General features: G+C 41.4%; 1 protein-coding gene across 7 annotated transcripts in view; it reads left to right on the plus strand.

The window, feature by feature from the left end:
• The window catches only part of LIN7A (lin-7 homolog A, crumbs cell polarity complex component), a 259,197-nt gene extending 245,824 nt beyond the window's left edge, over positions 1–13,373 (plus strand). For 6 of the 7 annotated variants that reach the window (XM_063927715.1, XM_063927711.1, XM_063927714.1 and 3 more), the window contains 3 exons: positions 3,192–3,401; positions 7,362–7,571; positions 12,557–13,373. In XM_063927715.1, coding sequence (XP_063783785.1) covers positions 3,192–3,401; positions 7,362–7,571 — 420 coding nt within the window. In that variant the 3' untranslated portion in view covers positions 12,557–13,373. Of the gene's footprint in view, positions 1–3,191; positions 3,402–7,361; positions 7,572–12,471 lie in introns of all 7 variants that reach the window. The other variant, XM_063927712.1, reaches the window with a different exon arrangement.
• The last annotated feature ends 562 nt before the right edge of the window (positions 13,374–13,935 follow it).

Consider the following 13,935-nt stretch of genomic DNA (forward strand, 5'->3'; position numbering starts at 1 on the left):
AGAGCAAGCTCACTAGATTTTAGAAGAATAGCTGAAGCAATAGACTAAAAACAAATCACTACTGACAATATAAGCAACAGATGGGAAAATATGCATATTTATGGATAATCAGGCATAATTTGGTTAGCTCGGGTTACAATTTCAAATAAATATTATATTACCAATATGGAATCTACAGTACTATCTGAACTATAATTTTTTTTTTTATTGTAACCTTGTCTTAAACATTCTAAAATACCTTTACCCCTCAATTTCCCTTCCCTTTGTATTGTGTTAGTAGTACTCTCTATAGTAATACCCTTTCAGACATAAACCCTGGCTTTAACCTGGCTCAGACCCAGGACACAAAATGTGGGTTAAAGCTGGGGTTTTTGTATTTACCTTTGTTTATACCTGGTTGATGGACCTGGGTAATTACTAGGTCGTTATCCTTCACACAGGACCTGGGTCTTCCAGTTACCTGAGTCTTCCGTCTAGCAGTGGACGCTTGGAGATTAAATAATGTCCACAGGACCTGGGTCTTCCAGTTACCTGAGTCTTCCGTCTAGCAGTGGACGCTTGGAGATTAAATAATCTCCAAGCACTATGGTGGTGGACAATGAATTTATTTTAGGCATGACCTGGGTCATCAAGACCCAGATCATACATTTCACACATAAGCCAGGGGAATTGACTGGTGTTGCAAGTCCCGGGAATAACCCTGGTCGGTTGCAGGGTTGCGGACCCAGGACTGTCAACTAGTGTCTGACCCTTTCAGACATACAGTAAGCAGGATCTAGGAAGACTCGCCATGCCCGGCAAATTCCCGGGGTTTTTGCTTAGTCTGTAAGGGGTATAATTGTAATAGCCATGATCCGTATTCATGTCCGTATGTGTGGCATCATTCATTACAGAACAATAATAATTAATTGCACTTCTGGTTCTTGTCACGTTTTGGATAATGAATTTTTGCATAACAGATCTAATGCATGTGCATGATTTCATACTTACTCATTCAGTGTGTGTAGGAATAATTCCATATGAAGAAAGCCGCATTTCCTTTGTTCAGACTAGTCAATAAGATCTCTGAGCCCCTAATACCAGAGCTGTGTAGGGTGCTTTATATGTAATGCAGAGGCATCATTATGGAGTTTACAGAGCTGTCAGCGTAGCGCTAGTGAAGGCAGTGAGAAGTACGAAGAATCTTGGCTATAAATTCCATGCTGAAGTCTATAATTGCCAGTTTATAAAGTCATACATTTGCAGCCTGAGCAACCTTTAATAAAATGGAGGTAAGATCAGGCTCAGTAGTACCTATTACTAATGTTTCTTTCAGACGTACTGAATGGATATTTTAAAGACCCCATTCGAATTCTTTTAGTTTCTATACTTTTCAAAAGCACTTCAATGAAATAGTCTAAATTTTCCTTTCACATAATGCTTCACTCAATTGTAAGGAACAGGTGCTTACTGCTTTTGTTGGAACAGGCGCTGTTATCTTACATTAACATTCATCTCATTTCTATGTTAAGATTATTGGAACAGTCTCATTTCTACGACAAATGGTCAAAAGAACTGAGCTATCTTAGAAATAAAGATTGGTGTTGCATACATTCTTGCAAATGTGCATGCGCATGAAAATTGCAGATGTAATGTGTGCTGAAAGACATATCCAGGCAATAGTTTGCTTTGTCTTGAAGTATTAATAAACTGAGGTTGCCTCTCTCTGTTTACAATGTTTAATGTCTCTTATTCACTCCTGAAATAAACACCAACATCAACAAGCCAAGGAAGAGAGGACATGTGTCATGGATGACAGGCGTGTCGTAAAAATGACTTGCATCCAAATATAAATGAGGCCCAAAGCAGTTGTAATATTTATTTGTAGATGAAAAGACAACAATCCAGGGCTTGCTGGTGTACTGTGTTTTACAAGTGATTTCTTATTAGTGGCCACAAGAAACCTCATCTAAAGATGCATGAAGCCATAGGAATCTTGTGCCTTATACCCAGTACAGGAAAATGGCACTGATGATCCTATGTGAATGTATAATTATATATCTCTGATTTCCTGTTTTTCCCCCAAAGAATTTAATAGCTACATAATGGGAGTAAGGTGCAATCAGTAGATTGATAGACTGTTCAGGGAGTCAGGGAGATTGCTACTAATTCAGGGAGTCTCCTGACCATGAGAAACAGTTGGCAAGTACAGTATGTCCTTACTTGATGCCATAGATCATATGATAAATCCATTTATGAGAGTGTTTATTATAGGACGCCAATGTGGGAAGTTTTTCCCATTCCTGGATAAGGCCAACTGTTTATTTTCCTGGAACCCAGGCACTTGTTTTAACTGGATTATGAGATTAATTTTTCTTTTTTGATCTTTAGCTTACATGTGCTGGTCCTTTGAAGTATAATATGTGGTTTCAAAGGGATGCGGTCAAGATGCCGCCGGCCGGAATCCCGGCGGTCGAAATACCGACTCCGGAATTCCGACCGCCACAATCCCGACATATTCTCCCTCCGTGGGTGTCCACGACACCCATAGAGGGAGAATATCATAGTGTGCCGAGCGTAGCGAGGCCACGTGCCCGCAAGGGGCTGCGTTCCGCTCGCCACCCCTGTCGGGATTGTGTGGTCGGGATTCCGGCGTCAGTATTTCGACCGCCGGGATTCCGTCTGGCGGCATTTAGTACTGATCCCGTTTCAAACTGCACTATATCTATTCTCCTAGTGTGCATCGCCCCCTGCAGGGACACCAGCACGGTTTTAGTCAGCCTTATCAGTTTAAAAAGCTACAGATAATTCTGCTCTAACAAGATAACTAGTTTTATAAGAACAGCTTTTGTCTAGTCTTTGTTGTTACATTAATATTCTGTTATATACAAACCATGCATAAAGCAGAATATGTATCTCGTAGAGTTATGTCTAATCTGTTTGAATCTAGGAAGTACATATAAAATTTATGCCTGTTCATTTGATTATGCAGCTCTGTTGAAAACAATACGTGCACAGCTGATAATTGTTAATTACTGTTCTATCTTCCTCCGCTGTGCTAATAGCACCACCATTGCATCATGTAGTTTATCATTGTATAATCCTGTTTATATGGCCAGAGTCAAATATGCTTTTATGAAGTTACTGGTAAGAACTGAGCCCAGACACATTTGACCTCCTATGTAATTTAAAAAAAAATCTTCTTCTTTTAGGCAACAGTCGCTGCATTTGCTGCTAGTGAGGGCCATTCTCACCCTCGTGTGGTGGAGCTGCCAAAAACTGATGAAGGACTTGGCTTTAATGTCATGGGAGGAAAGGAGCAGAATTCCCCAATTTACATCAGCCGCATCATTCCAGGAGGTGTGGCCGAGCGACATGGAGGACTGAAGCGGGGAGACCAGCTTCTTTCTGTCAATGGAGTGGTATGGTTATATTCTCTGCTACTTTAATCCATAGTTATTGCTGGTATGAGACAAGAAAACTCACTTTGTTGGGACACTATTAACAATAATTAAAACATACCTTTTAATATAAATAGGACTCACAGGTCAGACACACTTACAATACAAAAATGTATCAAACTCAGTTAATACTGTTGGTTGCAGTCCCTCTGACACGATTTAAAATTCTCTCAGTCTTAGCAGGTGCTAAGATTGAATAATTTTAATACCAATGCCTATTTTAAAAATATCCTTGCCTTGTACGGTATGGCTCTTCTAGGGAAATATTAGAGGTTTTCATGTGAATGGTATGCCAAACGTGGACTTATTGGTACCTTGTTTATTGTCTACTTTCAAGAATAGATTTTGAATAAAAAATGAATGAAATTTCCAAAAATGATTTTTTTCCCCAAATGTTTGCCTTGTTCCGCATTTGTCCAGGGTTGGGGCAGGAGACGAGGGCGGTCTCTAGACTGTAGCCTCTGCCCTCAAATAAGAAGGGGACTCAGGACGTGCACCTCCTGTGCTGTGTCCCATCTGAAATCCATTCTGCAGCTGTCGGCCTGCCGTTAGTCACAGTGACTGAGACGGACAGAGGGGGCCTGCATTTTGTGATAGTTGAAATAGGGATTTATAAACCGCTTCCAACATCATTAAATTACATAGGGGCCTATTTATTAAGCCCAATAAATGGCTGCATTTTGAGCATCGGGGATATTTACCATAAGGGGCACTGCAGCAGTCCTGTCCTTTTAATAGCAGATGTAGGTTTTCATGAGGATTGTGAAAAAAAAACATTTACCAAGCAACAAAAACTTTTCGTAGCTTGATCCTGTTAGCTAATGACATATTAAGCTTATAGACTACACCAAAGTTTTCACATAGGCCCTAAAAATTGCCAGATCCAGATTAAAAATGCAGCTCTGCTTCTTGTATTATGAGAGCAAACTTTTTGCTGATTGGTTCGTTACCTCCTGCTTACCTTTCAGCCCCAGTCTGGACAGATATCCCCAGACTATTATATGGGGACCAAATCCATCAAGCTCCAAAAATATTACATTTTCAGTGCTTGATAGCGGGAACTTTCGCCATCTTCCTATGGGATGGAGGTCTCGTGTTGCGAAGAGAAATCCCATTGGTTCCCTCCAGACCTTTTAGGCTTCTTCCACCAGACACACGACTCTTTGTGCGCATGTGTGAACCCAAGTTCACGCTTGCACACTAGCACTTCTGATTCAGACTTGGCAATGCTATGGTTCACTGCTACACAAGTAGCGGTGATTAGAAATATGGATCTGGATTAAATGTTAAAACAGCTAAAATCATGGTCCTATGTTTGTTTTTACTGTATTATTAACCTCAATAATGTTGACTACCTCACAGCTCACAATATTGTTTTCACCAATATTGGCCAAAGGCTGCAGTGGACTGGCTGGCTTCTAAGCAACATAGCAGTGGCACAAACACATGTCAGTTTATAGCACATCTATGAATTAAACATTGCCACACAGCAGTGGCAGAAAAGAAAAGTGGTGTAAGATGGAATTGTTCTTAGGCCCTCCCACCCACCCTTATGTTGTATATTGATAAAAGATATGCACAGCTTAACAAACCAAGCAACAGGGGCTGCCATGTTTATGGTTGAAGTGCTTGGTTTGTTTGGGCCCCCACAAAACAAGCTAACAATGGGCTTAAGGCAGCCAACAATGTTGTTTTGTTAATGATCTCTTCTCTACAGTTTTCTGCACTGATTTGCCTATTTTATATTTGACACCTCTTTTAGACTCTTATAGGCCCTACACACTGGCCGATATTCATCAAAGATATGAACGATCTTGTTCCTTATTGAATGAGATAACGTTCATATCTTTGAGTGTGGAGGCACCAGCGATGAACGATGTGCGGCCCCGCGCTCATTCATCGCTGGTGCCCCGTCGGCTGTACATGCAGGCCAATATGGCCGATCTCCATAGCACCTTCTAGAAGATAATACCTGGAATCTGATTGGTTGCTATGAGCAACATCCCATCTTAAATAGAACTCCCATCTTAGTAAATTTACCCCCTAGTGAGAAGGTGTTGCATCCAGAGGCGGATTTAAGGGTGAGTTCGCCCCTAGGCACAACAGTAACAGACACCCCTTGCCTGCCTAATTTTATTATTTTTATTGATTGGTTATAACTCTCATTTGATGACAGCCAATTTTATAGAATAATAAAAAAGCCACTAACTATGACATTTTTTTATTTTTAATTGTGTGTACATATTTACTAAGTAGGACAGCTAACAGGGGCAATGTGTGCATGTCTTACCAATATACACTCAATTCAAGATAGCATATGGTGCAGTACAGTGGACATATTTTGCAGTTACTGGTACATTTTGGCCTGATAGTACCAACACAAGCATCCAAGTGCCGCCCCCAAACAAGTGCCACCCCTAGACACGTGCCTCACGTGTCTAATGGGAAATTCGCCACTGGTTGCATCATGGGAGGTTACAAAGGAAGATGCCTTACTGACAGCTGTTCTAGAACCACCAATTGCAAATAAAGGCCAAAGCCTGAGCATTTACTTGCCATTGCGTGTGGTGTATGGCATGTTGGAAATTTGTTTTTTCGGTAGTTAACTGTCCCTGTATTAGAGGGAAGGTTTTTTCTTTAACATTGTGAAATATTGTTTTGATTTCAGGTGCCCTTTCTTAAACCATCTAGTAGATGTTGAAGTAATAGTAGCATTATGACTGGCAGCAGCCAAAGCACTAGTACTCGATTGCTGCGCCTGCTCTTTTATCGACTTATCGTGATCCATATCGACTCACAGCACTTATAATATTAACATGGTGGCAGGGCACTTACTGAGTGTTTTGTAACAGTGTCACTGCCTGGCCCTGAACACACAAGTTTTAGAAGAAAAAAATATTTTTTCTATTTTATAACAAAGCATATTTTGTCTGTTTATAACAACAACTTCACACTGCAACTTACACAGCACTTATATTATTGTGGTAGCATGACACCTACTGATCATTATTGTAACACAGTGCTACTGCTACTTTTATCTCTCTCAATTGTAATCTTTCTAAGTATAACTGAGAGAGATAAAAGCTCCTCCCTAAGTTCCTGGATGCCAAATCACCGGCCTTAGTATCTCTGTACAATATGTTATACTAGTGTACTAATTAGCACAAACAGCTTGTAACGTGCAGTGGCAAGTTTACTCTTTCTATGTATAATGGAGAGAGATAAAAGCTCCTCCCTAAGTTCCTGGATGCCAAATCACCAACCTTAGTATCTCTGTACAGTATGTTCTACTAGTGTACTAATTAGCACGAACAGCTTGTAACGTACAGTGGCAAGTTTAATCTTTCTATATATAATGGAGAGAGATAAAAGCTCATCCCTAAATTCCTGGATGCCAAATCACAGTCCTTAGTATCTCTGTACAGTATTTTCTATTAGAGTACTAATTAGCACGAACAGCTAATTAATTCGCAATAATCAGTACGTTTCGGCTTGTTTGGTATTCAGAAAACAGAATCCACACATCTCTAGTTATGATAAGGATAGAGGGGACTCTTGTTCTTTGGTTTAGCTGTCCCTGCACCAGTGTTATAATATCCACATCTGCTGCTCACAGAGAGTTGGATACTAAAGTAGCACTGCCAAGCAGCAGCGCTTAGCAGTGCTTGATAAATGCATCCCTTAGTGGGAATACAACAATTAGAAACTAAACCATAAAATAACTTTCTCTTGATATATTTCCTAGTATTTGTTGGAGTTATATTTATAAATACTAATTTTTTCAACAGTAGTGTAATTATTAAGCATTAATTATTCATCTTTAATATTTATCTATTGTAAAATGTATTTACTTGGTATGCTTGAAAATGTGTTAACTTCATTGGTTTAACAATGATGGCTTTTCTATCTCTACATATGAAGAGTGTGGAGGGGGAACATCACGAGAAGGCGGTGGAGCTGCTGAAGGCTGCAAAAGATAGTGTTAAGCTTGTAGTGCGATACACACCCAAGGTGTTGGATGAAATGGAGGCTCGTTTTGAGAAACTGAGGACTGCTAGGCGCAGACAGCAACAGCAGTTACTAATCCAGCAGCAGCAGCAACAACAGGCACAACAAAACCATATGTCGTAGGTGAGAGTTTTCATTGCTTTCACTTCTAATGTGAAAAAAATATTGTAAAGTAAGATGGCAAACTGTGAAGATTAAAGAAACAATGTTAAATAATTGCTTTTTACAGTGGAAATGTAATTATGTGGGGACACTGATAATTTATATATAGTGATTGGGATAGTGCAACTAGATACTTAGGGCCTGATACAGGTAAATGCATTGAGGAGGTTGCATGCAAATGTCTGATGGAAGTCTGCACATGCATCCTGTTGGTTGGGTGTAGTATGGTGTGCCGGCGGCCGGGCTCCCGGCGACCAGCATACCGATGCCGGGAGCCCGACCGCTGGCATACCAACAGTGTGGCGAGCGCAAAGGAGCCCCTTGCGGGCACGCTGCGCTCGCCACGCTGCGGCCACGGTGCGCTACGCGCGCCACGCTATTTTATTCTCCCTCCAGGGGGGTCGTGGACCCCCACGAGGGAGAACAGCTGTCGGTATGCCGGGTGTCGGGATCCCGGCGCCGGTATACTGTGCGCCGGGTTCCCGACATTCGAGATAGTGAAGACCACCCCTGTTGGTTATCGCATGGAAACTCAGAACGAATGAAAACGCAGGGAAAGTAGATTTCACTTGACGTTCCTGGGAGGTAACGGGGCTGTCTAGCCAGATGTCACTAACGCAGAATCGCTCACACAGGATTACATATTCAGGCAGAGAAACTGGACCTGCCGTAGCACTGGTGCAAGTTTAGATGGTGCACTGATAGTGTGCCTAAACAAGCACCAAGAGGAATTTGCGCTGCTATAAGTGGGAGAGTCAATTTGAAGAACATTGGTATTAGCATAAAGATACAGCTGCAGCAAAAGAGGCAGCCATGTTCATGTCTGGCTCAGAATCACCACCTTAGGGCTCTATGTACTAACATATATAGGGAGGAATCCTATTAGCTGCGGTTAATTACCTCACCAGGGGCTATCTAATTAGCTCAGATGCCAGCACCTATCAGAGGTTTTGTTTTGCTACCAAAATCTGCAATAAGAAGCCTCATTATCCACGATCGTAGCCGTGAAAACTCATAGGTGCAAGGAAAAAAAATGGGGATTATTGGATAGCTAAATCCCCCCCCCCCCCAAAAAAAAAAAAAAAAATTGAATGACCACCCTCCATAGTTCAACAGTGCTAGACCAAGGGGATGTTGCAAAATATACTACCTATCCCAATCCCCTCCATAAAATAAGCATAATTATGCCAAGACAGTGCTTTTTGTTATTATGTATAGTATGTATTCAGCATTTCATACAATGCCTTCAAAATCAATTATTTAAGTGCATTGCTTGGTCCTTTTCACCTACTTTCTAATAGAGCCCCGCTTTACATGCGTAGTTGTTGTACTCACAGAAGAGGATATTTCTTATTCTCTTATGAGATGCTTCACAGGCAAACAAGGCAAAATGTAATATGATCTGTAACATCTTCACATATTCACCTTTATATGTCTATAGATACATTGTAGACATTCATTTATATCTTCAATAGTTAATTTCATCTATTTTATAGTTAACCCAGCATTATCAGGGGACATGATCTACCCATGCATAACTTCCACCTTCTGAATGTGTTCATTTTAATTATATTGCATCAGAGGTCTTCTTTGGGTGGTCTTCAGTATGCCGAATGTCGGGATCCCGGCGCACAGTATACCGGCGCCGGGATCCCGACACCCGGCATACCGACAGCTATTCTCCCTCGTGGGGGTCCACGACCCCCCTGAAGGGAGAATAAATAGCGTGGCGCGCGTAGCGCGCCACCTTGCCCGCAGCGTGGCAAGCGCAGCAAGCCCGCAAGGGGCTCCTTTGCGCTCGCCACACTGTTGGTATGCCGGCGGTCGGGCTCCCGGCGCCGGTATGCTGGTCGCCGGGAGCCCGGCCGCCGGCATACCATACTACACCCGTCTTCTTTCACATAACTGAGGAACAGGGCTAGTATTTCAAGAGTAGGAGGACTATAACCGAGGCGACACTGGCAGCAAGAAAGAGCCGGAGAGAGATGAGGGGAGGAGTGCACAGCCCTTCCTCTCCTCCAGCAGGTCCACTTCCAGCGGCAGGTGGTGTATAATGAGTCAGTTTGACTTATTATTATGCTGATTACAGCAGGCCCCTACATTGCAATGGGCACCGGCCGCTAGTTCTACCCCAGATACCTGCTATTACTATGTTATTGCCTGGTCAATGACAGCATTATTTATTCATACAAATGCCATGGTGTGTGCATGGAATGGTAGTTTCTGCCAGATGAACAGTATGGGTATGACCAATAACATAATGGATATATTGAGATTTGACCACTACCCCCAATAGCAACCATCTAAAGGTGTTTCTGTGGTCTGAAAAAGACTGGAAGATTAAATTACTTATTCACCTCCTGTCATCAGGGAACAAGAAGATAAGGTTACAGTGAGCTAACAAAAATCCACACTGGACAATACATAATTTACAACGAAAAAAACATTACGTAACCCAGTGTCTCCCAAATGTAGTTCTCAAGGCACTTTAACAGTCCAGGTTTTAAGGATATCCATGCAGATACCTTAAATAGCATCTCAGTCAGTTTGACTATACCGTCTGTACACAAGCATGAATATCCTTAAAACCTTGGCTGCTAGGGTGCCTTGAGGACAGAGTTTGGAAATCCCTGACCTAACCTGATGTTACACACTGCTGATAACAACAGCATATGGTGAAATCCACATGAGTACATGGATCCATGCTGCCTGGTGCTGACACTGCGGGCTAATGGGGAGTGTTGATGAAACACTGTCCGTTCCAATATTAAAACACAGTAAATTCAACTGAATGCAGTGACCTCCCAAGGGGATAAAGTTAATTTCCCGAACGACGGGATTCCAGTTGTTGAAATACCAATGCCAGAATCCCGACAGCAGGGAAAATACCGATGGTCAAAATTCCGACTGCTGCCCTGTATTCCAAATCGGGTGGTGGTCCACGCCACCACCCAAGGGGTAATATAATAGTGTAATGAACTAAGCTCTCCACCGAGCCTGAATTGTGATGAGCGCAGCGAGCCCGCGTGGGGCATGCTGCGCTCGAGGTCAGGATTCTGACTGTCGGGATTGCGGCATTGGTATTTTGACCTCTGGGATCCCGTCCGAATCCCTCCCATGGGTCTGCAGAATAAGCCAGGTGCCCTCAATCACCATACTAAAATAAGAAAAAAAAGTGTTTTCTTTTTAAAAAATAAATAAAAAAAATGCTTCCCTGGCAAATCTGACGATGTAAAATGCTTTAATTATTCTTTGCAGGTTACTGGGCTTTATAGTGTGATTTGTGCAGGACATATGCTGTATGTAATGTATGCCTTGTACATGATTGCCGCTTTAATAAACATCTGAGTTCAGCCAAGAACCAACGCGTACTTCACTACATCCCGCTCCGTATGCTAATTTGATGATATAGTGGTTGAGATCCCCTATGACAGGGATGGGGAACCTTCGGCCCCCAAGCTGTTTTTGAACTACACATACCAGCATGCCTTTTTGCTATTTGGCCATGCTAAAACTGTTGCAGAGCATGCTGGGATGCGTAGTTCAACAACAACTGGAGGGCCGAAGGTTCCCCATCCCTGCCCTATGAGGTGAATCCTGCATGGACCATATTCTACAGTTACCGTATGATAATCTGTGGCTACAATGTGGAGTAACTATTCCTGCAAATATCCTTCTTTTTCATATATTTGCTTGGTCAATTTGGAAGACTCCACTCCTCTATCAGGGAGTTTAGGGTTTAACATCCAGATTTTATGTACACTTGATCCATACTAAGATCTAGGGTTCCCCTATAGCAAATAATGATGTAAGCTTAAGGAAGTGTATAGTCTTAACTGATTTGATCAAAATATGAACTGATTCCTCATGCTTTCATTTTGGCAGAAATATACACATTGAAATAATAAGGATAAGTGTATTCTGTTTTTGTAGATATGGGGCATTTATATTGCCTTGCAGCTGGTAGTCTAGACAGTATGGTCTATACCGGGGCAAGCTTACTTATTTTCTATTTTGTCCCGTATAGCAGCCAGATCCAACGATGATTGGAACAATGTATTGATAACTCATACTATAGTATCCTAGCTGTCTTACTAAGTTGTACAGTATATTAAAGACCAGTCGCACCTAACCTTAAATCCGTTACACTGATAAACACATGCCCTGTGCGCTACAAGATGACATTAGCCATTGCGCTTGTCCTCTCCTATATTACTATTTTGGCAGGAATAAGCTTCAGTGTAAGATCAGTTACTGTGGATAATATGCTGCTCACTGCATACTGCCTAGGGAGGCCAAGCCCGGGCCATTTTTTTAATCCCGGGTATCGGGATTGAAAAATGATCAATCCTGGGATTCCCGTTTCCCTGTGTGGCCTCCCCGCCCGCCCCGCACACATAACTCACCACACACCGGGGGCAGGCAGGTGGGTCACGTCAGCAGCTCTCTCCGGCGGCTCCCAGCAGGGTCTGACGGCGCAGCGTGACCTCTCATTGGACATCACGCTGCACAGGGAAGCCGGGAGCAGGAAGCCGGGCAGCGTTGAGCGCCCGCTGATCCCTCAATCCTTGGGATTGGAGCTTCCAATCCCGTGATTGAATCCCAGCCATTTTTGGGCCTAAATCCCAGGATCCCGCCGATCCCGGAATTGGGCTCCCTAATACTGCTTTACAGTATAGCCATATGAAAATCATTGAACCCAAAGCTTACTGCAGTTTCTGTCTGAATGTGTATGCATTCATCATATGCCCACTTATACAACACATATAAACGCCCAGTATAAACAAGCAGAAATAAATCTTTGTTTTGTACATATGAATAACATTTTTTTTCTATTTGCTTTTATATTATGTGTCTTCAGTGGTTCCATGCTCACCACATGCAGCTCTGGCCGTGGCAACCCATTCGTTTGCTCTCAGTTGTTTCGTTCTTTGCTTTCACTGCAGGTTTTTCTCAAGAAAGAAGCGCCGATAGAGCAATGACAATTAAGCAGCTCCATCAGGAGTCCAAGGATCAGAAGAATCTGTTCACAATATCCAGTAAACCGGTGGATGAGTAATCCTTTGGCAAAGCGATTAGTAAAAGCTCCCTGCAAAGGTGATATTTTTGGTAGATAGGAAAATCTCTTTGTTTTTGGACTTACCTTCCAATATATAATGTAATCTTTTATTTTAGTATTGTATAAAGAGGATTAAACAGTCTGTCATTGACCATTCATTTCTATAGTCGGGTCTGAGTGCCTGGGATTGTGTCTAGAAATACTCATTGTTCACTGGACACCAAACTGCATCAGTTTAGAACAATAACAATAACAATAACAGATCAGCACTTGTACACACTGAAGAATAATATTCTGTACTGTACATTGTATAATTTAAAACTTGTGGTTTGTAATAAAATGCAATATTTTTTCCTTACTATTGTAAGTTATTACATTTATACAGTATTATGTTTTTAGGCACAGCAGCATTTTCCTTTTGTGTTTTATATGTTAAATTAAGCAATGATAGATTCAGTGGCTGCTGCCAAACTAGAAAACTTGTATTTTAATAATGCCCTATGATATGTAGCATTTATGACCATATTGTATATGAGACACATATATTGTTTGTTCTTGTGTGTTGTATGAGGTTTTCTTTGTTTTTCTTTCATATTGTACTGTTAGAAGAATTGCTACTTATTTATAAACTTTGTTATATTAATGTCTCTGCCCAGTGTTTATAGTAATTATGTATTGTCAGAATTAAATATTTTCTAATAAAATTTGGCTTATAAGTTTATTTTTACACCACAGTTATTGTAATATAAATTAGTCTGATCGTCAACTGACAGAATGGGTGCAATGAGAAGAGCTGCTCTGGGACTAACTTCCTTTAATTAAAATATATCCTAACAGATTGTTTCAGCTGTTGGGCAGCACAACTATATACAGTATGTAGGAGGGATTCTACCTCATCACACTGCCAAAAACTTTGAGGTGAAACATCAGTAAGGTGAAAACAATGTACACGGGCATATATAGCAATATTATTTTTAACAATATAATGTGAAAAAGGATGTTTTCACAGCCTTTTCACGTTATTTTAGTATTACCTTAATGTACTAATGGGCAATTGGAGGAGAATTTGCAAATTTCTCTTCCCTTAAATTCACCTTTTTTTTTAGTAAGCGATTCATATTTCTCATACTTGTAATGGGAAATGTGACCTGCCCAAACTTACTAAAAAAAATTGTAGTAAAAATACCAGAGGGAGCCCTGTGATAATAGTGCCATGTTCAGATAGCATTATTAGGCCTTCCCTCTCAACGGTTCGGTATGAGATAC

This window comes from Pseudophryne corroboree, chromosome 6 (genome assembly GCF_028390025.1).
Source record: "Pseudophryne corroboree isolate aPseCor3 chromosome 6, aPseCor3.hap2, whole genome shotgun sequence".
Classification (NCBI taxonomy): domain Eukaryota; kingdom Metazoa; phylum Chordata; class Amphibia; order Anura; family Myobatrachidae; genus Pseudophryne; species Pseudophryne corroboree.